This window comes from Hordeum vulgare, chromosome 3H, assembly GCF_904849725.1.
Source record: "Hordeum vulgare subsp. vulgare chromosome 3H, MorexV3_pseudomolecules_assembly, whole genome shotgun sequence".
Taxonomy (NCBI): Eukaryota; Viridiplantae; Streptophyta; class Magnoliopsida; order Poales; family Poaceae; genus Hordeum; species Hordeum vulgare.
The window spans coordinates 572,451,574-572,477,310 of NC_058520.1; the positions used below are offsets into that span (position 1 = coordinate 572,451,574).

General features: G+C 47.3%; 1 protein-coding gene across 1 annotated transcript; it reads right to left on the reverse strand.

Moving 5' to 3' along the window:
* On the reverse strand, nucleotides 1–6,052 carry LOC123445218 (sucrose-phosphate synthase). The gene is made up of 12 exons (XM_045122175.1): nucleotides 5,551–6,052; nucleotides 4,507–4,739; nucleotides 4,314–4,377; nucleotides 3,534–4,226; nucleotides 3,249–3,371; nucleotides 3,017–3,148; nucleotides 2,389–2,565; nucleotides 2,249–2,302; nucleotides 2,076–2,138; nucleotides 1,037–1,972; nucleotides 813–940; nucleotides 1–526 (listed from the first exon to the last, which is right to left on the reverse strand). Exons 1-12 carry the CDS (start codon nucleotides 5,890–5,892, stop codon nucleotides 238–240), a joined length of 3,234 nt encoding a protein of 1,077 aa, XP_044978110.1. The 5' UTR covers nucleotides 5,893–6,052; the 3' UTR covers nucleotides 1–237.
* Nucleotides 6,053–25,737: the final 19,685 nt, after the last annotated feature.

Genomic DNA, 25,737 nt, shown 5'->3' on the forward strand with positions numbered 1-25,737 from the left:
TATTGCAAACGTATATATTGCTGAATTAGTTCACAAACATTGAAGCCAAACAGTGGCATCATCAGCAGTGTCTTAATTATTCCTCACTGCAAGATGTAGTCGTGCTAGTGTTGACAAGATTATATATGTAGTGAAGAAAAGAGAGAAATGGTTCCAGTCTCCGGTTATGAACAAACAGAAGATATTAAATAGCATCCGTGAAGATGTTAGATATCATCAGGCTTCCGGGCAATAGATTTACATGCCGCTGGAAGCCTTGGAGACCTCCTTGAGAGCCCGCATGATCTCATCGGACTTCAGCTCGCCGCGTGTGGTGGCAGCTAAGGGGCTATCGACCGGGACAACGTCCTCCTTGTGGTAACTCCCTGAGCTCCTCAGAAGATCCTCAGAGCCTTTCTCAGTGACGCCTTTGACGATGACCGTCTTGTGTAGTCCTGAAAGCATCTCCTCGCGATCGGTGTCGCCATGCTCCCCAACGATCAGGTACATGTTCCCCACGGCCAAGCCCCAGCGCACAAAGAGGTACCTGAGATTGTATGCAGAGATCCAACAATTATTTGATCTCGATGTTGGTTCTATAATTGTCAGAAATGCTACAGTGTTTTGTAAAAACAACAAGCAATGCGGTGGTTTTTAACCCTAAAATGCGGGAGCCCTGCATTTGCATTGTAGAACCAAGCAAAGAGCACAGACAAAAAGAAAAGAAACAAAACACTGAACAGGAGAGAAAACAACGCAAAAATACTGTACAGGAGAAAACGAAAACAGAGAGGACAGGGAGGCTTCGCTTAATAAAACAATGTGGTACTCACCTGAGTGCTTGTGACCTTGATGCCATGAGAGGGACAACCTGCATCCTCGTCGAGTTCCGGCAGTACATGAGGTGGCACCGGAGGCCACGCATCCTCAGCCTCTCCCGCATCTCATCAATAGTTCTCACCTGTGGAATCATGAAAATTCAGGTTCAGATACCAATTGTCAGGATTGTTCATTTGTCAGTGAGTAATCAAAGATAAAGATACGCAGGATCCTTTACCTTCTTCGGGTCTCTGACAAAGAAGGAGACGCAGTGCGCATTGCAGGACTCCACGTCCGGCTCGACGACATTGCCGGAGCCGTCCTGTGAGGCCATGAGCTTCCCTATCGTCTGTCTGGCGCCGTCGTGAGACCACCGGTGGTTGATGTGCTGCAGGTAGTCTTGGTCGGGCCGGAGCCTCCCCTGGGCATCCAAGCACTGCGCCGTACCGGGGTAGTACACCTCGCTGCCACTACCGCAGATGAGCGCGTCGAAGTCGGTCGGGGGAACCTTCCCCATCTGCAGGAGCTGGAGCGTCTCGGACAGCGGCATCGCCGTCGACAGCGCAAACCCGGAGATCTTGGACATCTGGGTGTCCGACCGGACCGCCCTGAATACCTCCTGGATCACCTGCAGCATCTTCTTGCTGGCACGACCGTCGTCACCGTAGCAGTCCACAGCCACGATGAACAGCCGGCGACGGCGGCGCAGGAGCGGGTACTTGTTCACGGTGCCAGCTACGTGAACGTTGGCCGGATTCTTGTCCACGGCAGCATCTGGAGCTCCGGACGACGACTGATGGAGCTTGTTCATGATCTTCTGTACCTGGTCCTGTGGATCCGACGAGGCGGGCTCGTTAATGGAGCACCGCTCGCCATCAATGGAGAGGCGGAGCGACAGGTCCTGGAATTCTATGAGCGAGTCCTCCAGGGCCTCCTCGTCATCGGCACCCGCGTCCGCCGGCGTGTCCTTGAGCCAGCGCGGGTTCCTAATCCGGCACCCAGCCACCCTGGCGAGGTACGTCCGGCAGTGCTCCGGCCACGAGTAGAGGTGGATGTTGCGCAGCCCATTCTTCCGGCACTCCTGCCACAGGTTCTTGTCGGCCACCAGCTTCAGCAGCGCGTCGGCGATGGCGTTCTGGTCGTGCGGGTCCACTAGCAGCCCACTGTTCAGTGCCTATACCAGTGCCATACACATCACAGTTAAATGTACTTCCACACATAACTACTGCATAGCAAATTTGCAACACAGGATGTGGAAACATACGATGCATGCTTACATTTGTAATGTCGACCGGACCGCCGTTCTTGGTGGCGACAATCGGGAGCCCGTGCGCCGCAGCCTAAAGGCCATAAGATTGCCAGTGTAAAGTTATGTTTATCTTATTTTTTCTATGGCAACAGGAAAGTATCAGGTGATTGTCATTGTCAGATAACTGGAACTGAAGCTGACCTCGATCAGTGTAAGGCCGAAAGGCTCCACAAGAGCAGGATTGATGAAGACACCCTGCAGGGGATAGCCAATGTTTTCCGTTAGAATGAGATGCTGAATCCAAAACATGGTGGAACAACTGAATATAACATGTAGCAGACCTTGGTCTTGGCCGTGAGGCGATAAATCTCAGGGACGTCGGCCTGGTTGTGATGCTTGGGGAAGGCCACGCTTCCATACAGATCATACTTGTCGACCAGCTTCAGGACAGTGGTGAGGACGTTTGCGTTGCCGGGAGGCATCTCGTCGATGTCATCTCTGTTCCCCATGATCAGAACCTGAAAACAGATGGTGTAAATTTTGTTAACTACAACAAGATATTCAGAAACATGTTTTCTAGTTACTCCTTTTATCAAGGTAACAATGATATGTGGATGATCTTTTTTATGATAGAGACTAAAATATGGTTATTAAATTTGTGTAAGTGAAACCAAAAATATGGTTTCTAAAGTTGTATAACTGACTTGTACTTATTCTGGTAATAAAGTCCCTCAGTGGGCGGCATTCTCCAAATGCTTTGACAAGATATTCAGAAACGTGTTTCCTGGTGAGGCCTTTGATCGAGGTAACAAATCGTATGTTGATGATCTTTTGTGATTTGATGATAGGAACTAAAAATATGGTTGCTAAATTTGTGTAACTGAAACCAAAAATATGGTTACTAAACTTGTATAATGTACTTGTACTTATTCAGGTAGGCCGTCTGTAAGGAGGAAAGATATTGCTTACTAAGTTTGCAAGTTCCCTTAGTGGGCGGCATTCTCCAAATGCTTTGACAAGAGTAGTGATGTTCTTTTTCGGATCAGGCCTTGACAGCGCCAGGATCATTGGCTTGTGAGGGTTGGTGAGGAACCGCATCACCTGTGACACGAGTTTCATGCGGCAATATTATGATCATTTAAATTGATGTAGATTGAAATTGATGTGGATCTGCATATGAAATTTGGAACCAGGCACCAACCTCAGCCCAGATTGGGGGTAGTGACCTCGGTGAAGCACCATCCAAATTGATATCGTCTTTATCACCGTCTCCATCGATATCTTGAACCACAACATTGCTGAAGTCCATCCCAGGAGGAATCACCTGTCAAGAAGCAGCTCAAATTAGCACAAATATAAACCATGGGGAAAACTCCCATCTTTGCCACATATGCCACCTAAATACCAACTTGCTGGAAGTTTGCCAGATATGGTACACTGGTATTACACTTGGAAAAAATGGTTATACTTGGTACTGAACACTTACCATCATCCTAGGCATGAAACGGCCATGGCAGCTGACCCCGCGCCTCGTCCGTGCCCGTAGCACTTTCTCGAGCTTGACATCAAAGCCATCATACAATCCCCACTGCTCATCAATCTCCTGCCTTGTGCTAGTAATCACAAGCTCTGCTGCGTCCAAGGCCAGCTCCTCCCCCTCAATACGCCTCATGATTTTGTAGGTTGCATCAATCTCCTCTTTGGACATGCGCCCTTGCTTCATAATCTGCTCCAGCTTGTTCCTCCCAAGCGAGTGACCAGTGAGAACCATTGGCACATTCAGCGCACCCGAAAGAAGGGCGGCGACATCGCCAGCATCAGCATAGTGGCCATGGATCACATAGGGCAGCACTGGCTTCCCATGGCCTACCTGTTCGCCCAAAACCTTGGACATGTTCAGAATATGTGCAAGCGCTCCGTCGACAAACTCTTGGAGGTAAGGCCACAGGGACTCCTTCTTGATGTACTTTGTACTCGGTCCACAAGGTATGCGCACAATGTATGCCCCTGCACTCTCACCGCTCCCCTCAGCATCCTGGGGACCGGAGGTTAACATCTCTGTTGGCTCCCCGTAGCTCCAGTCTACCTCGGGGGACGATACTTGGCGAGTGAACAAATCCACTCTGTACACTCCGGGCATCATTGCAAGCGCTCTCGCGAGCTCCACAACATATTTCACCTGAAAACAGGAGATAACTGAACGTAAGTCATGCATATCTGAATTATAAGAAACATTTTGTGTAACTAAATGTTCAGTTCGGTTTACCTGTCCTCCGGTATCTGAATCACTACCCAGTTCCATGTTTTCGCCACGGACAAGACCGTGCACACTGCAACCAAGATGATAGAACTTGTAAAGCTTTCATGACATGAACATACTCGTGATCATGCAGTACAGAACTTTAAGGAATTAACTGACAGAGATGTTACAGGTTAGGTTTGAGGCTTGAGAATGATACCTGATGAGCACAATGTAGAGCTTCTTCTCCTTATTCTCATCGGACCAGACACTGAGATCGGAGAAATTCCTCTGAAACTTCTTCTTGGGGGTCCCTGACGGCATCAGCTCGCCGACGATGTCCCCCTTCTCACCCTCGGAGAGATCTTCCGCCAGGTCCTCCGTGGCCTCGCGGCGCACCTGCTCCTGCTCCTTCTGTCGCGCTGACATCCGCTGGATGCCCTCGATCTCCAGCTGAACATGATCAAACAACCCGTGCCACAACAAAAAAACAGAAATGTTCAGAAGCTTGACCAAATCCAAATGGGAGTACAATACTCTGTTCTGGCAAGTAGTAAAACTTCAGAAGCCTTCCATTTGTTTTTCCCTTGTTCACTTCCTTTTCCTTTCTGTACAGACTTATTCAGAAAAATTATAAATATAAGCAGTAGGAGCAACTCATAGTGTTATCCGTGGAAGAAAATATATGCAAAGGCATCACTCTTGCAGATGCAGTTTCCTACGGTTGAGAGAAAAAAGGAGAGGGGAAAGTGCAAGCCAAAATTCTATTCCTCTTTCCACAGCATTTGTGTGAAGAAACGATCAGCAATGATACATCATATCTCGGCAAAAATAAATAAATAAATCATAGGTCCAAAACAAAAAACAACCGGGAGACGTGTGTGTTGTCGATCAGATAGTACTGAATTCTCGAAACCTCAGAGGAGCAGAGAGATCGTGCATGCCCACGACTTGATCTGGTTTTTAAAGGCCGAAATGACCGATCTAACCCCACGATCAAACATGCTGTTGGAAACATCTTAATACGTCGATCACTTTCATAAAATGAAAAATAAAATAATAGTTCGACTCATGCAGACGGCACGAGATGCAGTTAACAATTCGCTTCGTGAGAGGGAGAGAAGAAACCGCCGGAGCAATGACCCGACCGACGAAACCGGCCAAGCAACCGACCAAAAATGAGAAATAAGGGGATCGATCAAGGAACACGAGACGATCGAGAGAAGGGAACACGAGAGAGAGAGAGAGAGAGGGGATGGCTTGCCTGCTTCTTCTTGCGGGCGAGGTGCCAGATGCGCCAGCACATGTTCTCGAGGCGGGTGCTGCGCTCGCGGGCGTTGCGGGTGGCGACGACCTTGATCCATGTCCGGTGGAGGTCGCTCTCGTCGACGCCCTTCACGACCTCCTCCACGAAGTAGTGCGTGGGATTGAATATCACGTGCGGCCCGCGGGGGCTCGACGACGATTTCGGGTCACCCCCGCCGGTGCCGGCGCCGGCGCCGGCGCTGCCGCCACCGGAGCCGCCACCGCCTCCGCCTCCCCCACCCGACGCGCCGCTGTCAAGTATAGCCTCCAGGTAACCGTTAATCCACTCGTTGCCGGCCATTGTGGTGCACCCGCGGCGGCGGCCTGATTCGTGTGCGTTGGTTCCGTTGGGGCGAGAGAGGGAGATATGTTTGGCTGGGCGGGCGAGATGGATGATGGAACCGACAAGAGAGAGAAAAGGAGAGGGGAGGAGAGGGAAAAAGGGATGGCGCTCGGTGCGTGGCCGTACCGCCGCAGTTATAGGCTCGGTTGAGACAAACAGGGAGAGCCGGAAGCCAAAACTCCGTTGTGGAGGAGAGGGAAGGGAGGAGAGGAGGGACGAGCGCGCGCCGCCGGCCCGCCCGCCACGTGGAAACTGTATGTTCTAAGTTTGTACGTACGTGTCGGGGCATGGTGAGCGGAGGGGAACGTAAGAGCATCTCTAGTACAATCCTCAAACCCTTAAATCTAAAACCAGTTTTAAGAGTTGAGAATTGGTCATTTTTGACACTTTTAAGGGTTGAAAAACAGGGGCAAAGACTAGAATCCTCAAACCCAACCCTTATAACGGAATATTCCTGCGGATCGGCGAGGAGAGCTCGGGCGGCCTCTTGCTGCGGGAGGCGGAGGGCTAGGGGGGGTGGTGGAGGCGGCCGGGGAGGTCGAGGCGGAGGCGGGCGGCGGACGGGGAGACCGAGGCGAACGGCGGCTGGGGAGGTCGAGGCGGGCGGGAGGTGGAGACGGCGGCTGGGAGGCCGAGGCGGGCGGCAGCGGCGGAGGTCGAGGAGGCAGCGGCGACGGGCGAGGTCGAGGCAGGCGGGAGGCGGAGACGGCGGCTGGGAGGCCGAGGCGGGCAGCAGCGGCGGAGGTCCAGGAGGCAGCGGTGACGGGGGAGGTCGAGGCGAGCGACGGCCGGGGAAGTTGAGGCGGGCGGCGGGGGGGAGGGGGGGGGCGAGACAGCGGCGGCGTCTCGGGAGGTGGAGGGGAGGCGTCCGGGGGCGGGACGACGGCAGCGGCGGTCGGAGAGGCGGCCGGCGTGGCCGCGGGAGGTAGTTGGGATGGGAAATTTCCCTCCCGCGCTAGGATGGAACGGTTTGACGGTTGGGGTAGATTTTGCTCCCCAACCCTCACTTTTACAGGCTGGGAAGGCGTTTGAGGGTTGGACCTCTAATTTTTTTTACGGGTTTAAGGGGTTTAAGGGTTCTAGTCTACGTCGTTTTTTCGACGAAAACTGTAAAAAAACGATTATTTTTAAGGGTTTAAGGGTTTGAGGGTTTAAGGGTTTGAGGGCTCTAAGGGCATCTCCGACCCGCAAACGCCAAACCTCCGCATGCTTTTGGATCGCGTTAATACGGTTTGAGCAAATAAGTTCCAGCAAAACATATAGTTTCTCCTGCGTCTCCCACCTCCTGCCGCCACATGCCAAATGTAAAAAACCGCCGCCGCACGACCACGGAACCTCCGCTGATCCCGCCCCTCCCCCGCCATGGATGAGCTCTTTGTGGGCCTTGAAGCTCGCCCCCGCTCGCCATGAGGTTGCAGCAAAAATCATGGCGCCATCACCACAGTCAACTCCCTTCGTTGTCTGGTTGCAGAAAATTCGGGGACCAGTGGTAGCTTTCCTAGTTGACCGTTGAAGCAAAAATTCACCACGTTTGCATCAGCAGCGAGTGCGTCGGGGCGGTCGACTGCCAGCCTCGTCTCAACCAGATCTTGATGCAAAAAAGGGGCGACGCACGGGGGCATGGGTAATTTCTCCGATGATATGATTTGGGTGCTCGCTATAGGTGCTAAGCGCTGGAGATAGGAGATGAGAAGGAAGGGGATGAATGGACAACAAAAGTTGTGCTCTAGAGGATAAGAGCATCGAGAGCGATGGTGGGGCAGAAAGGCTGCGGTAGCCATGTGGGCACGTGGGCTACCACGCGTCGTTTGATCAAGTGAGATCGTGCGAGCCGTGGGCGGCCGGCACAAGTTTCGACCGGCGCGCAGGTGGTAAATGTTTACCATACGATTTTGTATTGGTCCGAGACACGGTCTGGATGTATTTTTTTCGTGAACTGAATGTAAACTTGACGTTTTCCGGAATCCAGATCACTCTCAAATCTTCTTATAACCGCGCTGGCCCATCCAAACCTCTCCTCTTTCGCTTGCGCGTGTTCCCTCCAGACGCCAGCTGCCCGCATTCATGTCATTATAGAGTACACCACTCCACACCAAAGACGGCTCAAGATGGATGTGTCATCTCACTGCCTTCACCAATGAAGCGGCACGACGACCGAAGGCGTCACCCGCTACGCGTCTCTCTGAACACGGCTCCTCGCCGCATCCAAATATCTCCATTAAATCCGCGTAAAAGCCGAGGAACCTACTCTGCCTACACGCACGTTCATGAGCGGGCCAACATTAAACATAATGCGGGGCAAGCTCCTCCTGTATGTCCTCTATTTACACGAGGCCATAAGTCGGGCAAGAATCGCACCATCAAGTCCGCTGCCCATCTCCTCTTCTTCACCCTTTCGATGCAATCCAACATGAAGGAAGAGCTGTTCTCCGGCATAAAAGCCGGATGGATGGCCTGTCGGGCCCACGAGATACAAGCGATGCAGCTTGCTGCTCCACCTTCCGCGTTTGGCCCGACGGAGCAAGGTGTCGCCCCAAGCCGGTGCATGGTGTAACAACTCGCCGCTCCAAGCAATCTCGTGGAGGAGTGATGAGTTCCTCCAGTCCGGCATGACGAGGAGCACGACGACACATGCATCGTCGCTGTTGTCAACGACGCCACGTCGTACCGCGCCTCCCGTGCCTGCGACCGCGTCATCCGTCATCAACGCACAAGTAACCGCGCCATGCCGACAGAGAAAGAAGCTGGTTGCACGGAGATCGACAAGTCAGTGGCCGGAGCGTCCGTGTCTGTCGCTAACATCGAGGGAAAGTAGAACACGGGAGGCCACCACACCTTGTATCCCATGTAGTCCACCGCCGGTACGTTGCCGGCTTGTACAACTGGTGACCTGGCTGGTTCTTTCTTTTAGACCAACGACGGCTCCCGTCCGAGCTTCATAGAAGCGGAGGAGCCCCGCTTCCTCTCCAGTTGAAGCATCATCTGGCGGTTCCAATCCAATGAGCGGTGGGGAAGAGAGCCGCCCTTTGAGCTGAAGCATAAACCCCTGGGGCTCCCGAGAGTCTGGTGAGCGGGCTGCTCGACATGAGGGAGACAAAGGAATCTATCACAGACGGCCATAGACTAGTGAAGTGTATCCCTGTCGTGACAGTGGAGCTCTGCGCGACCGTACGTGCAGATAATTTTTGGTAGTCCACTCAGCAGGCTGCCGAACATGGGAAGACAAAGGGATTCACTGCAATCGGCTGTAATCAAGTGTAGTGTATCTATGTCATGAGAGTCGAGCTTCACTGCAATCGGCTGTAGTCAAGTGTAGTGTATCTATGTCATAGATTAATTAACTAGGAGTTTATGACATGTGGGACCCCTTATTTTTTATCTAATGGAATTAAATAAAACTGATTTAAATATATTTAGTATTATTTATTAAACCTGGTTTAAAGATGTGATTATGACAATGGGGCCCCGTGGTCAAATTGACCAGTCAAAGGCCCTCTTGACTAGTGATGTGAGCATGACATCATGGTGATGTCATAATTAAATTATTGTATTAAATTAAATCTGTTTATTTATAGAATATTAATAAAACTTTAAATATGAATATAAAATAATCCGTAATCCAGATGAAAACAATTTATTCATGAAAGTTGATGAGAAAAACGAAACAAACCCAAATACACTGTTTGTTTGTTTGTCACGCGGCCCTAGCATAGCGAATATAGAACTTTTCCATCGTTTTCGCCTATCCGGTAGTAGGCAGAGACCCGGGAAATATCGTCAGATATTTTTCCGACCCGTCCATGACGTCTAGTACCGCGTTAGCTCATGCCCAATACTGCATATTGCCATGTTATGCATCGTGATGCGTCTATGTGTTTTATATTTATTGTTTCTTTCCCCTCTTCTCTGTGGTAGACGCTGACGCTGACGCTGCTGCCGGATATGACTACCCTCCTGACGACCAGCCCTTTGTCGTAGAGCAACAAGGCAAGCAACCCCCCTTGGTCATTCCTATATCGCCTATTATTTCTTCCTCATGCTTGCATTAGATTTTCCTACTGTTGTAGATAGCTCCTATTATGATGCATAGCTTGTTGTTGATACACTGCTATATAGTCTACTACAATATCAAATGCTTAGTGTAGGTTGCTCAGTGATCCCCTTTGACCCCTTAGTCCCAGTTGCCCCGCTTTATCATCAAGTCTCGATCTACTGATCGACGAGCCAAGACCCGTCATATCACTCACACCCCCTTGTTGTACGATGCTACAGATCTACTATCAAGTACCAAGGGTGACACCTTGATACGTACTTCTAATGTTAGCTTTGTAGCGTAGTTAACTGACGGTGGTTTACGGAGGGTGATTCCTCCTTCACCACCTCCGATAACGACTTTGTCCAACAACCCCTCAAGTGTGGACCATCAAGGGTGATTCCTCCCTGATCACCTTGACGATCACATCATTCGGAATCCATCGAGGGTGATACCTCAGATCCCTCTGATGTTATATCCACACAGTTACTTGACCTTGCCACTTGGTACATGAGGTGTGTTGTGGGTGGATTCCCGCGTGGTTGTGACGAGGCGTGGCCGGGCATTCTTGGCCCTTGCCACACATCCTCGAGACGGGGCGACGGGACCACATATCGTGGATTGGTGATCGTCGTCGTGGTGTTAATTAAAACGCTAATGGGATTTCGTTTTTTTAATCTGAGTTGGTCGTAGACCTTTTTGCACTAACCTTCATGTGGGAGAAGTTATGGGTACTCGACGTCGTGGTATCAGCCGAAGCTCTTCAGATGCCAGCAATGGAGCAGTGCGCGCTGCTACGGCGACAGAAACCTTCTGTCGTCTCTTGAGCTTGCGTTGGTTTTTCCCTTGAAGAGGAAAGGGTGATGCAGCACACGAGCGGTAAGTATTTCCCTCAGTTTGAGAACCAAGGTATCAATCCAGTAGGAGAATCGCGTCAAGTCCAGAGTACCTGCACAAACACAAAAGAGCTTGCACCCAACGCTATAAAGGGGTTGTCAATCCCTTCAAGATTGATTGCAAAGTGAGAACTGAAGGCGGAAAGTGCAACGAAGTAAAAGTGTAAGGCTGAAAATATGGTGTGAAGTAGATCCGGGGGCCAGAGTGTTCACTAGAGGCTTCTCTCAAAATAGCAAATATTATGGTGGGTGAACAAATTACTGTCGAGCAATTGATAGAACCGCGCAAAGTCATGACGATATCTAAGGCAACGATCATACATATAGGCATCACGTCCGAGACAAGTAGACCGATACTTTCTGCATCTACTACTATTACTCCACACATCGACCGCTATCCAGCATGCATCTAGTGTATTGAGTTCATGACGAACAGAGTAACACCTTAAGCAAGATGACATGATGTAGAGGGATAATCTCAAACCAATGATGAAAACCCCATCTTTTTACCCTTGATGGCAACAACACGATGCGTGCCTCGCTACCCCTTTTGTCACTGGGTGAGGTCACCGCACGGTATGAACCCAAAACCAAGCACTTCTCCCATTGCAAGAATCATAGATCAAGTGGGCCAAACAAAACCCACAACTCGAAGGGAATTACAAGGATATGAAATCATGCATACAAGAGATGAGAAGAAACTCAAATAAGATTCATAGATAATCTGATCATAAATCCACAATTCATCGGATCTCGACAAACACACCGCAAAAGAAGATTACATCGGATAGATCTCCATGAACATCATGGAGAACTTTGTATTGAAGATCAAAGAGAGAGAAGAAGCCATCTAGCTACTAGCTATGGACCCGTATGTCTATGGTGAACTACTCACGCATCATCGAAGAGGTCATGGTGTTGATGAAGAAGCCCTCCGTATCCGAATCCCCCCTCCGGCAGGGCACCAGAACGTGCCCCAGATGGGATCTTGCGGAGATAGAAGCTTGCGGCGGCGGAAAAGTATTTTTCGTCGATCTCCTGATTTTTTTTTGGGATTTTAGGGAATATATAGGCGAAAGACCTAGGACAGAGGAGGCCTAGGGAGCCCACAAGCCTGGGAGGCGCGGCCCCCCTGGCCGCGGCTAGGGGGCTTGTGGGGTCCTTGGTGACCCTCTGCCTTGGTTCTCAAGTCTCCCGATCATCTTTTGTTTCGGAAAAAATCTTTTTGGAAGTTTTATTCCGTTTGGGCTCCGTTTAAAATCCTCCTCTGAAAAGGGTCAAAAACACGGAAAAAACAGGAACTGAGTTAATAAGTTAGTCCCAAAAAATATATAAAAGGCATACAAAACATCCAAAGTTTGACAAGATAATAACATGAAACCATCAAAAATTATAGATACGTTGGAGACGTATCACGCGCCCGAGTGGTCCGCTTAAGCATCGTTCTTGTATAGGAGGTGATAGGATTGACCTTGGCCGCCCTCGCATCATGCAGGAGCAAAGGGTGATGGACCCATGACCCCTGCACACCTAGGATTTAGACCGACGGGCTGGCCTCTTTGTTGAGCCTAGGTAGGGCTACGACGTGTTGATGTTCCGAGGCCAGGCATGACCTTGGAAAGTGTGTTCGGCTAGATTTTATCAAGTGTGACGAGTAAGTAGGCGCACCCCTCCAGGGATGAAAATTAGCTATTCGAATAGCCGTGTCCACAATTAAAGGATGACTTGGAAGGGTATCCCGATCTAATACAAGTCAACTGTTAATTAACTAGAATCCTTTCTTCGAGATTGCTTTCTCGCATGGAGCCGAGGAAGAATCTCTGGGCGTGATTTAATCAAATTTGTTGTAACAATATTACTATATAAATGTGTTATTGTTCTACTCTCATATATTGCTGCAAGACACCTGAAGATGCTAGTGTTCGATAGGACTAGTCCCTCCTCTCTATTCTCGCATTGTTGCAGTGAGTCCACATATAACCCCTTTCCTTTGATGTTGGTGTATACTTAGTGTCGTGGTTTTATCACGGCAAATGTCCTAGTGAAAGGACTTAGTGGTGAAGCCATCGCAACCATGTGGCGACTCAAAGGGGTTGTTCGAGAACGAGAGACAATTTTGCCCAGGTTCAGCCCCTCAAATGGAGGTAAAGGCCTACGTCCTGTTTGTTTGTATTGATGATGAAATCAATTACAAGGGTGCGGTTTCGCCTAACCTAGCTCTCGATTGATTGTAACTTAAGTCTATTAGGCCTAGAGACTCACCTTTATATACAGGTCGAGACCCTAGGTTTACAAGAGTCCGGGTCACGTTGTGACTCGTGACCTGTTATGTTTCTAACTTGCCTTGCTCTTTTAAGAAAGGAAACTCCTGGCGACCTCCTCCCTCGTGGGCCAAGACTCTACATCATTGTGTCCTCGGTCGCCACCGGCTCTCTTTGATGAACCGCCTTGCGCCTTCTGCCTTGTATGTTGGGGCCAATCTTGAGTATGAATTTTGAGCCGCCACCAACTTGACCCAGCCTCATAGGGAGGATTATATGGAGGGATAATATCCCCAACATTAGGCCCCAGATTGACTTGAATTTATTCATTTTAATAGTATTTTCTTTAATCTTGGCGGCTCATGTACAACCCGTGCTTTGCCTTCCGAGGTATAAATGTCGGCTTCAAAAGATCTTTATAAGTCCTTACTCCATTCACCAATGACGTCACCCGCCCACGAAATTCAGGGACTCAATGATGTCATCACAGCTGCCCTTTGTAACGGCTATTTGTAATAGCGCTTTTCACTTATCCAGTTAGCCCGAAAATTGAGGCGCCCTTAGCTCCGAAATTTATTAAGCCTCCTTGATTCCCGCGCCTTCCATTTCTATTCCAGCCACAAGCCTTGAAATAATCGCGTGGGGGTCCCTCTTCATTTTTTACATCGCTTCCCTGCTTCTTCTTCGTCTTCCTCCAGCTCGGACCTTCATCGCGCTCCCGCCGTGCGACTTCCATCATCGAACGATCTGATCCACGGATACCACGCCACGTGACTTCACTTCCGCATCGCGGATCTCTTCCGCCATCGTCAGCACCGTCAATGTCACACCCTGTTTTCACTTTTTAAGCAAATGCTATGAGTGCCATGATTGTCATTGTTTGTGTGTATGCTCGAGTGTGTGGATCTAAAAACAATATTTTTAGAACACGTTATTTCCAAAAAGATCCTTTTTCTCATTTTGATTAATTCAAAACCTTGCTTTGGGATTTGCACTACAAGTGCCTGATTCCAAGGGGGTGACTTCACCCAAAGATTGTATACTGATTTTAGAACTATTATAACTCTCCAAAATCATAAAATAATTATTTTATAAAATATTCTTCTATTTTATTTGCATGTCCTTTTCTCAGGCCGAAAATGACATTTCTGAATGGAAAATTATTTTTCTGCCTTAGAAAAATCTGAGAAAAATTGGAAATAGTGAGAGGACATATATTTTTCATACATAAGATTTTCAACCCCTATTTGTGTTCAAAATATTCGAGTTAATCCTTCAAAACATATTCTGTCTGTTTTGACCTTTTTAAATATTTCCAAAGGAAATATTCTCAATAAAGTCTCAGAAAATTCTAGCATGCTTACCAAGCTATATTTGGTGATCATGTCAAGTTTCACCTTATTCCAAGGTGGTTTGGTTCATCAAATAATCCTAAAACCTTTCCTGTCCAGAAGCAAGTTGTAGCAACCCTAAATATAAAAGTTTGTCCAAATGGCCTGAAACTTTGCAGAAGTGCTCAATACCCCAAATGAGGAGACCCTGTCAAGAATTGGATTTGTGGGGATTAATTTACCCACATTCTCCTTTAACAAGTCAGAACTGTCCATTTGGGGGTGTTTTCAAGTTTACACTGTCAAACTTGTCCAATGGAGCTCAAATTTGGTAGAGCATCCTACTTTTGCCTAAAACCCAAACCTGTTAACTTTCAGCATCATTGGTGGAGGTTAGCTACCCCAAACCCATACCAAACACCTTCAGCCAGAATGGTCAAACAACACCTAACACTCTCTACACCCACTCCCTTCCCATTAATCTCTTAGCACAGACTACCACCACCACTCCTCAACTCCACACGAGTGGCCCCTCTTTGGTTCCAAGCAGGTAAACCAAAATCACCAATTTAGTCTCTGATTCAAAGATGACAGCATCTCCCATAGCACTTCCCATTGACCAGCAATGAGTCTCTCAGCTCCTAACAGCTAAGGGGCATCTAAGCCAACCCCCGAACACGCCAGACAGGTCCAAAGCACCCCAGAGCGCGCCAACATGTCGTGGCATGCCAAATCTGCGCTCTCGGTGCGCTACAGGGCGCACCCAAGGCAAAAGAGGCCAGCCCTGGCCGGTTCTCACCTCCCCTCGGTGTCCCTCCATGTCTCCGACAAACCTCCTCACTCAGGGCAACCTCAGGGCCCCTTATCTCCCTCTCTATTGACCCAGGCGACGCGTGCCCGCACGGACCCGATTTGGCCAGTTGTGCGCAGCGCCGCAGTACCCCCACACTGAGCGCTCTCTCCCTCTCATTGAGTCCCTGGAGTCTCAAACCACGTTCGTGAAACTGTGGTATCAACCCCGAACTCTCTCTCCCTCTCCTGCAGCCGTAGTGAATCCACCGGCACTCCCCCGCTCGGTGCACCATTGTTGGCCTACAAATAGGCCCTCCCCCTTCACTCCAGTACCTCACCCCACTCCTCTAGGCCCTCAATTGAGCCCCTAGACACTCCATTCGAGCAAATAGAGCTCCGGTGCTCGAGATCGACTGAGGCCCCACCGCTTCGGAGCTCCATCGATCTCGGGGTACAAACCAGCTCTCGCGCTCCTCTCACCTCCTTCGTGAACGTAGTGAGCTCAGGAAGCCTGTCCACCTCTTCCCTGAGCCTTTCCCTGCCCATAGCACCCATCTCCACCACCACCCAAATCAGCTCCGTCGCGGCCACGTCGTCGCTGGTGACCCAGGACCTCCCCGTCGTTCATTCGACCACCAGCACGTAGGCGACGATGCCACAATGCCATTCATGCCATCTCATGGCCACGAGGGCGCGTTGGAATCGCCACCGGCCTGCCTCCCCTCCACTCTGTCCATAGGAGGAAGACGACCCCGACATGCATGCCCCACCTGTCGGTGGCTAGTCTCTCCCCCTCTCTCCTCTCTCTGTCGTTGACCGCAGGGGCCCGCGCGTCAGGTTTAAACCTGACGGCGCGCGCGCACCTGGGCTGCTGGCTGGCTAACTGGTAGGTTGACCAGCTGGGCCGGCCCAGCCATAGGCCGAGCCAGGCCAGGGTTTGAGCCCTTTTTCTTTTTTCCTTTTAAATATGTTTTTAATTAATTTTTGTAAGGTTAAATATTTAATCAAATTTAAATATTTTTCCACCACAATTTTTTTTAAATGTGTAGAATTTCTTAGTGTTGTTGTACTATTTTTTGTAAAACTTTTATACATAGCTTTAATTAAAATGCCTAGTTTAAATAGTTTAGCTCCTGTTAATTAGGTTTTAAAAATACCTTTTTACATCAAAACTAGAGACAAACATTTTTAAAACTATAGTTAAGATTTCTCGGAATAGGTTAACATTTTTAAAGTGAGTTTGTGCTCTGTTTTTGAATGTGCTTCTTATTATTATCACTATTATTACGACAATAGATCACGCGTTCGATGAAGGACTTGGACCCGAAGACCCCGAAGACCGTGGATGCCAAGCTGATCAAGGCAAGCAGCTCTTTGACCATGCCTAAGAAAATACGTCTATGCATGACACATTGGTTGCATATAGTTAAGGATTATCGGTGCACCCCCAGCATGGTGTTTCCGATAGCTCCTCTACAACACTTGCATTGAGCATGACCCTATCATTTATGAGGGTCATGCTGATAATATGTTGACAAGTAGACAGTAGTACTACGCATGGAAAGAGCATGTGCATGATGATGGTAATACAAAGTTGATATCAAAGGCTTTACGAAAACCCCGTTGGGTGCCACTAATGCGTGAAGGTGATGATGTTGACTTAGGTGACCACTCGTGAAAGAAGTGGTGCACCAGAAAGGTTTTGCATGAGTGGTTTTGGAAATGGGATTAGATTTATGACGTGTCGACCGTCCCAACTTTACATGTGCGACCACGATACCCCTTTATGGGATGGGGCTTTGTTGATTACTTTAGTCGCTGCTGGCAAAGAATCCGCATTACTAGTGGTGGGAGTGATATGTGGTCACTCTCGTGATGGGGTCGTACCAGGTAGGTCGACTATGTCGTTTTTACGTGTTTCGGGCACACCGTTCGTCCCCGCAAGGATAATACGGTCTAGAGTCGGTGCTTGATTCGTCTCCAACGTATCTATAATTTTTGATGGTTTCATGCTATTATCTTGTCAAACTTTGGATGTTTTGCATGCCTTTTATTTATTTTTGGGACTAACTTATTAATCCAGTGCCAAGTGCGAGTTCCTGTTTTTTCCATGTTTTTTTACCCCTTTGAGAGGAGATTTTGAAACGGAGTCCAAATGGAAGAAAATCCCCGAAAAGATTTTTTCTGGAACGAAAGAAGATCGGAGAGCTTGGGGGCCAAGCCAGAAGATCCCCACGGGCCCCACAAGCCCCCACCCCGCGGCCAGGGGGTCCGCGCCATGCACGCTGGTGGGCCCCCTGGAGGTTTGATACGTCCATTTTGCATCATGCTTTCATGTTGTTATTTATTGCTTTTTGGGCTATTATATTACTTGTGGTACCATATTTATGCCTTTTCTCTCTTATTTTGCAAGGTTTATTTGAAGAGGGAGAATTCAGGGAGCTGGAATTCTGGACTGGAAAAGGAGCAAATCCTAGTCCACTATTCTGCACATCTCCAAATGCCCTGAAAATTTACGTGGATTTTCTCTGGAATATATTAAAAATAATGGGCGAGAGAACTACCGGAGGGGGGCCACCAGGGCTCCACAAGCTTGCCCACCGCCACCACCCACCTGGTGGCACATGGTAGGCTTGTGGGCTGCCTGACGGCCCACTAGCCCCCCTCTTTTGCTATATGAAGCGTCCTGGTCTGGAAGAAAACAATAGGGAGCTTTTTCGTAGTTTCGCCGCCGCCATGAGGCGGAACTTGAGCAGATCCAATCTAGAGCTCCGGCAGGATGGTCCTGCCGGGGAAACTTCCCTCCCGGAGGGGGGGATCTATTGGAAATATGCCCTAGAGGCAATTATAAATTAGTTATTATTATATTTCTTAGTTCATGATAATCGTTTATTATCCATGCTATAATTGTATTGAATGAAGACTCATTTACATGTGTGGATACATAGACAAAACACCGTCCCTAGCAAGCCTCTAGTTGGCTAGCCAGTTGATCAAAGATAGTCAGTGTCTTCTGATTATGAACAAAGTGTTGTTACTTGATAACTGGATCACGTCATTAGGAGAATCACGTGATGGACTAGACCCAAACTAATAGACGTAGCATGTTGATCGTGTCATTTTGTTGCTACTGTTTTCTGCGTGTCAAGTATTTATTCCTATGACCATGAGATCATATAACTCACTGACACCGGAGGAATGCTTTGTGTGTATCAAAAGTCGCAACGTAACTGGGTGACTATAAAGATGCTCTACAGGTATCTCCGAAGGTGTTAGTTGAGTTAGTATGGATCAAGACTGGGATTTGTCACTCCGTGTGACGGAGAGGTATCTCGGGGCCCACTCGGTAATACAACATCACACACAAGCCTTGCAAGCAATGTAACTTAGTGTAAGTTGCGGGATCTTGTATTACGGAACGATTAAAGAGACTTGCCGGTAAACGAGATTGAAATAGGTATGCGGATACTGACGATCGAATCTCGGGCAAGTAACATACCGAAGGACAAAGGGAATGACATACGGGATTATATGAATCCTTGGCACTGAGGTTCAAACGATAAGATCTTCGTAGAATATGTAGGATCCAATATGGGCATCCAGGTCCCACTATTGGATATTGACCGAGGAGTCTCTCGGGTCATGTCTACATAGTTCTCGAACCCGCAGGGTCTGCACACTTAAGGTTCGACGTTGTTTTATGCGTATTTGAGTTATATGGTTGGTTACCGAATGTTGTTCGGAGTCCCGGATGAGATCACGGACGTCATGAGGGTTTCCGGAATGGTTCGGAAATGAAGATTGATATATAGGATGACCTCATTTGATTACCGGAAGGTTTTCGGAGTTACCGGGAATGACGAATGGGTTCCGGGAGTTCACCGGGGGGGGGGGGCAACCCACCCTGGGGAAGCCCATAGGCCTTGAGGGTGGCACACCAGCCCTTAGTGGGCTGGTGGGACAGCCCAAAAGGGCCCTATGCGCCTAGGAAAGAAAATCAAAGAGAAAAGAAAAAAAAAAGGAGGTGGGAAGGGAAGGAAGGACTCCCACCCACCAAACCAAGTCCAACTCGGTTTGGGGGGGGGGAGCCTTCCCCCTTGGACTCGGCCGACCCCCTTGGGGCTCCTTGAGCCCCAAGGCAAGGTCCCCTCCCTCCCACCTATATATACGGAGGTTTTAGGGCTGATTTGAGACGACTTTTCCACGGCAGCCCGACCACATACCTCCACGGTTTTTCCTCTAGATCGCGTTTCTGCGGAGCTCGGGCAGAGCCCTGCTGAGACAAGGTCATCACCAACCCCCGGAGCACCGTCACGCTGCCGGAGAACTCTTCTACCTCTTCGTCTCTCTTGCTGGATCAAGAAGGCCGAGATCATTATCGAGCTGTACGTGTGCTGAACGCGGAGGTGCCGTCCGTTCGGCACTAGATCGTGGGACTGTTCGCGGGGCGGATCGAGGGACGTGAGGACGTTCTACTACATCAACCGCGTTCACTAACGCTTCTGCTGTACGGTCTACAAGGGTACGTAGATCACACATCCCCTCTCGTAGATGGACATCACCATGATAGGTCTTCGTACGCGTAGGAAAATTTTTGTTTCCCATGCGACGTTCCCCAACAGTGGTATCAGAGCCAGGTTCATGCGTAGATGTCTTCTCGAGTAGAACACAAAAGTTTTTGTGGGCGGTGATGTGCGTTTTTCTGCCCTCCTTAGTCTTTTCTTGATTCCGCGGTATTGTTGGATTGAAGCGGCTTGGACCGACATTACTCGTACGCTTACGAGAGACTGGTTTCATCGCTACGAGTAACCCCGTTGCTCAAAGATGACTGGCAAGTGTCGGTTTCTCCAACTTTAGTTGAATCAGATTTGACCGAGGAGGTCCTTGGATGAGGTTAAATAGCAACTCATATATCTCCGTTGTGGTGTTTGCGTAAGTAAGATGCGATCCTACTAGATACCCATGGTCACCACGTAAAACATGCAACAACAAAATTAGAGGACGTCTAACTTGTTTTTGCAGGGTATGCTTGTGATGTGATATGGCCAACGATGTGATGTGATATATTGGATGTATGAGATGATCATGTTGTAATAGAAAATATCGACTTGCACGTCGATGGTACGGCAACCGGCAGGAGCCATAGGGTTGTCTTTATACTAACGTTTGTGCTTGCAGATGCGTTTACTATTTTGCTAGGATGTAGCTTTAGTAGTAATAGCATGAGTAGCACGACAACCCCGATGGCTACACGTTGATGGAGATCATGGTGTGACGCCGGTGACAAGAAGATCGTGCCGGTGGTTTGGTGATGGAGAGAAAGAAGCACGTAATGATGGCCATATCATGTCACTTATGAATTGCATGTGATGTTAATCCTTTTATGCACCTTATTTTGCTTAGAACGACGGTAGCATTATGAGGTGATCTCTCACTAAAATGTCAAGACGAAATTGTGTTCTCCCCGACTGTGCACCGTTGCTACAGTTCGTCGTTTCGAGACACCACGTGATGATCGGGTATGATAGACTCAACGTTCACATACAACGGGTGCAAAACAGTTGCGCACGCGGAACACTCGGGTTAAGTTTGACGAGCCTAGCATGTGCAGACATGGCCTCGGAACACATGAGACCTAAAGGTCGAGCATGAATCGTATAGTTGATATGATTAGCATAGAGATGCTTACCACTGAAACTATTCTCGACTCACGTGATGATCGGACTTGAGATAGTGGATTTGGATCATGTACCACTCAAATGACTAGAGAGATGTACTTTTTGAGTGGGAGTTCTTAAGTAATATGATTAATTGAACTAATTGTCATGAACATAGTCTAATGGTCTTTGCGAATTACGATGTAGCTTGCGCTATAGCTCTACTGTTTTTATATGTTCCTAGAGAAAATTTAGTTGAAAATTGATAGTAGCAAACTTTGCATACTGAGTCTGTAAAACCGAGGATTGTCCTCGTTGCTGCGCAGAAGGCTTATGTCCTTAATGCACCACTCGGTGTGCTGCACCTCGAGCGTCGTCTGTGGATGCTGTGAACATCTGACATACACGTTTCTGATGACTGCACGATAGTTCAGTGCAAAATACTTAATGGCTTAGAAGGAAGGCGCTGAAAACGTTTTGAAACGTCATGGAACATAAGTGATGTTCTAAAAAAAGATGAAATTGTGATTTCATGCTTGTGCCCTTGTTAAGAGGTACGAGACCTCCGACAAGATTCTTTGTCCCCAAAGTAAAGGAGAAAAGCTCAATCGTTGAGCGTGTGCTCAGATTGTCTGAGTACGACAATCGCTTGAATCAAGTGGGAGTTAATCTTCCAGATGAGATAGTGATGGTTCTCCAAAGTCACTGCCACCAAGCTGTGAGAGCTTCGTGATGAACTATAACATATCAAGGATAGATAGAATGATCCTTGAGCGATTCGCGATGTTTGACACTGCGAAAGTAGAAATCAAGAAGGAGCATCAATAGTTGATGGTTAGTAAAACCACTAAGTTTCAAGAAAGGCAAGGGCTAGAAGGGATACTTCGCGAAACGGCAAAACAGTTGTTGTACTAATGAAGAGACCCAAGATTAAACCCAAACCCGAGACTAAGTGCTTCTGTAATGAGGGGAACAGTCACTGAGGCGGAGTAACTCTAGATACTTGGTAGATAAGAAGGCTGGCAAAAGTCGAAAGAAGTATATTTGATATAAATGATGTTGATGTGTACTTTACTAGTACTCCTAGTAGCACGAGGGTATTGGATACCGGTTCGGTTGCTAAGTGATTAGTAACACGAAATGAAAGCTACGGTATAAACGGAGACTAGCTAAAGGCGAGGTGACGATACGTGTTGGAAGTGTTTCCAAGGTTGATATGATCAAACGTCGCACGTTCCCTCGACCATCGATATTGGTGTTAAACCTAAATAATTGTTATTTGGTCTTGCGTTAAGCATGAACATGATTGGATCGTGTTTATTGCAATACGATTATTCATTTAAAGAGAATAATGGTTACTCTATTTTCTTGAATAAACACCTTCAATGGTTTATTGAATCTCGATCGCAGTGTTACACATGTTCATAATATTGGTGCCAAAAGATACGAGGTAATGATGATAGTACCACTTACTTGTGGCACTGCCGCTTGAGTCATGTTAGTATAAATTGCATGAAGAGGCTCCATGCTGATGGATCTTTATACTCACCTGATTTCGAATCACTAGTGACACGCAAATCATACCACATGAGCAAGACCTTGTTTTCATTAAGATGAAATAAGATAGTAACTTGTTGGAAGTGATACATTTTGATGTATGCAGTCCAATGGGTGCTGAGGCACGCAGTGGATATCATTATGTTCTTACTTCACTGACGATTTGAGTAGATACAGAAGTATTTACTTAATGAATCACAAGTCTGAAATGTTGAAAAGTTCAATTTCGTTTCAGAGTGAAGTTCGTCATAACAAGAGGATAAACTGTCTACGATATGATCATGGAAATGAATATCTGAGTTACGAGTTTTGGTACGCAGTTAAGACAATGTGGAAATTGTTTCGCAGTTCATGCCACCTGGAACATCATAGTGTGATGATGTGTCTGAACGTCATAGCCATGCACTATTTGGTATGGTGCATACTATGATGTCTCTTATCGAATTACCACTATCGTTTATGGGTTATGCATTAGAGACAACCGCACTCACTTTAAATAGGGCACCGCGTATTTCCGTTAAGATGACACAGTATAGACTGAGGTTTAGAGAAATCTAAACTGTCGTTTCTTGAAAGTTTGGGGTTTCGACACTTATGTGAAAAAGTTTCAGTCTGATAAGCTCGAACCCAAAGCGAATAAATGCATCTTCATAGGATATCCAAAACAGTTGGGTACATGTCCTATCTCAGATCCGAAAGCAAAGTGTTTGTTTCTAGAAACGGATCCTTTCTCGAGGAAAGGTTTCTCTCGAAAGAATTCAGTGGGAGGGTAGTAGAACTTGATGAGGTTACTGAACCATCACTTCAACCAGTGTGTAGCAGGGCGAAGGAAGTTGATCATGTGGCGCCTACACCAATTGAAGTGGAAGCTGATGATGATGATCATTGAGCTTCGAATCAAGTTACTACAAACATCGTAGGTCGACAAGGTCGCGTACTGCTGCAGAGGAGTAAGGTAACCCTGTCTTGGAGGTCATGTTGTTGAGCAACAGTGAACCTACGAGTTATGGAGAAAGCGATGGTGGGCCCAGATTCCGACAAATGGCTCGAAGCCATGAAATCCGAGAGAGGATCCATGTGTGAAAACAAAGTGTAGACTTTGGTAGAACTACTTGATGGTCATAGGACTATTGAGTAAAAATGGATCTTTAAAAGAAGACAGACGATGATGGTGATAAGTCACTATTAAGAAAAGCTCGACTTGTCGCAAAGATGTTTTCGACAAGATCAAACAGTTGACTATGATGAGACTTTCTCACTCGTAGCGATGCTAAAGGTCTGTTAGAATTATGTTAGTTGTTGATGCATTATTTATGAAATATTGCACGTAGGATGTCAAAACATTGTTTTCTCGACGGTTTCCTTGAGCAAACATTGTATGTGATACAACCAGAAGGTTTTGTCGATCCTAAAGATACTAGCAAGTATGCAAGCTCCAGTGATCCTTCAATGGACTGGTGCAAGCATCTCGGAGTTGGAATATACACTTTGATGAGATGATCAAAGATTTTGGGTTTGTACAAGGTTTATGAGAAACTTGTATTTCCAAAGAAGTGAGTGGGAGCACTATAGAATTTCTGATAGGTATATGTGGTTGACATATTGTGGATCAGAAGTAATGTAGAATTTCTGTAAAGCATACAAGGTTGTTTGAAAGAAGTTTTCAAAGGAGTACCTGGATTACGCTACTTGAACGTTGAGCATCAAAGATCTATGGAGATAGATCGAAAGCACTTAATAGAAGTTTCAACAAGATGCATGCCTTGACAAGTTTTTTGAAAGAGTTCAAAATAGATCAGCAAAGAAGGAGTTCTTGGTTGCATTGCGAGGTGTGAATTTGAGTAAGACTCAAAACCCGACCACGGCAGAATAAAGAGAATAGACGAAGGTCGTCTTCTATGCCTTAGCCGTAGAATCTAAAGTATGCCATGCTGTGTACCGCACCTGATGTGTGCCTTGACTCAAAGTATGTTGAGAGGTACAGAGAGTGATCCATGATTGAATCACTAGCAGCGGTCAAAATTTATCCTTAGTAACTAATGGACTAAGGAATTTTTCTCGATTATGGAGGTGGTTAAAAAGTTCGTCGTAAAGGGTTACATCAATGCAAGCTTTGACACTAATCTGAATAACTATGAGTAGTGAAACGGATTCGTATAGTAGAGTGGATATTTGGAGCATTTTCGAATAGCACGTAGTAGCAGCATCTATAAGATGACATAAAGATTTGTAAAGAACGCACGGATCTGAAGGTTTCAGAACCGTTGACTAAAACCTCTCTCACGAGCAAGACGTGATCAGACCCCATAACTATATGGGTGTTGGATTCGTTGGAATCACATGGTGATGTGAACTAGATTATTGACTCTAGTGCAAGTGGGAGACTGTTGGAAATATGCCATAGAGGCATTAATAAATTAGTTATTATTATATTTCTTAGTTCATGATAATCGTTTATTATCCATGCTATAATTGTATTGAATGAAGACTCATTTACATGTGTGGATACATAGACAAAACACCGTCCCTAGCAAGCCTCTAGTTGGCTAGCCAGTTGATCAAAGATAGTCAGTGTCTTCTGATTATGAACAAAGTGTTGTTGCTTGATAACTGGATCACGTCATTAGGAGAATCACGTGATGGACTAGACCCAAACTAATAGACGTAGCATGTTGATCGTGTCATTTTGTTGCTACTGTTTTCTACGTGTCAAGTATTTATTCCTATGACCATGAGATCATATAACTCACTGACACCGGAGGAATGCTTTGTGTGTATCAAACGTCGCAACGTAACTGGGTGACTATAAAGATGCTCTACAGGTATCTCCGAAGGTGTTAGTTGAGTTAGTATGGATCAAGACTGGGATTCGTCACTCCGTGTGAAGGAGAGGTATCTCGGGGCCCACTCGGTAATACAACATCACACACAAGCCTTGCAAGCAATGTAACTTAGTGTAAGTTGTGGGATCTTGTATTACGAAACGAGTAAAGAGACTTGCCGGTAAACGAGATTGAAATAGGTATGCGGATACTGACGATCGAATCTCGGGCAAGTAACATACCGAAGGACAAAGGGAATGACATACGGGATTATATGAATCCTTGGCACTGAGGTTCAAACGATAAGATCTTCGTAGAATATGTAGGATCCAATATGGGCATCCAGGTCCCGCTGTTGGATATTGACCGAGGAGTCTCTCGGGTCATGTCTACATAGTTCTCGAACCCGCAGGGTCTGCACACTTAAGGTTCGACGTTGTTTTATGCGTATTTG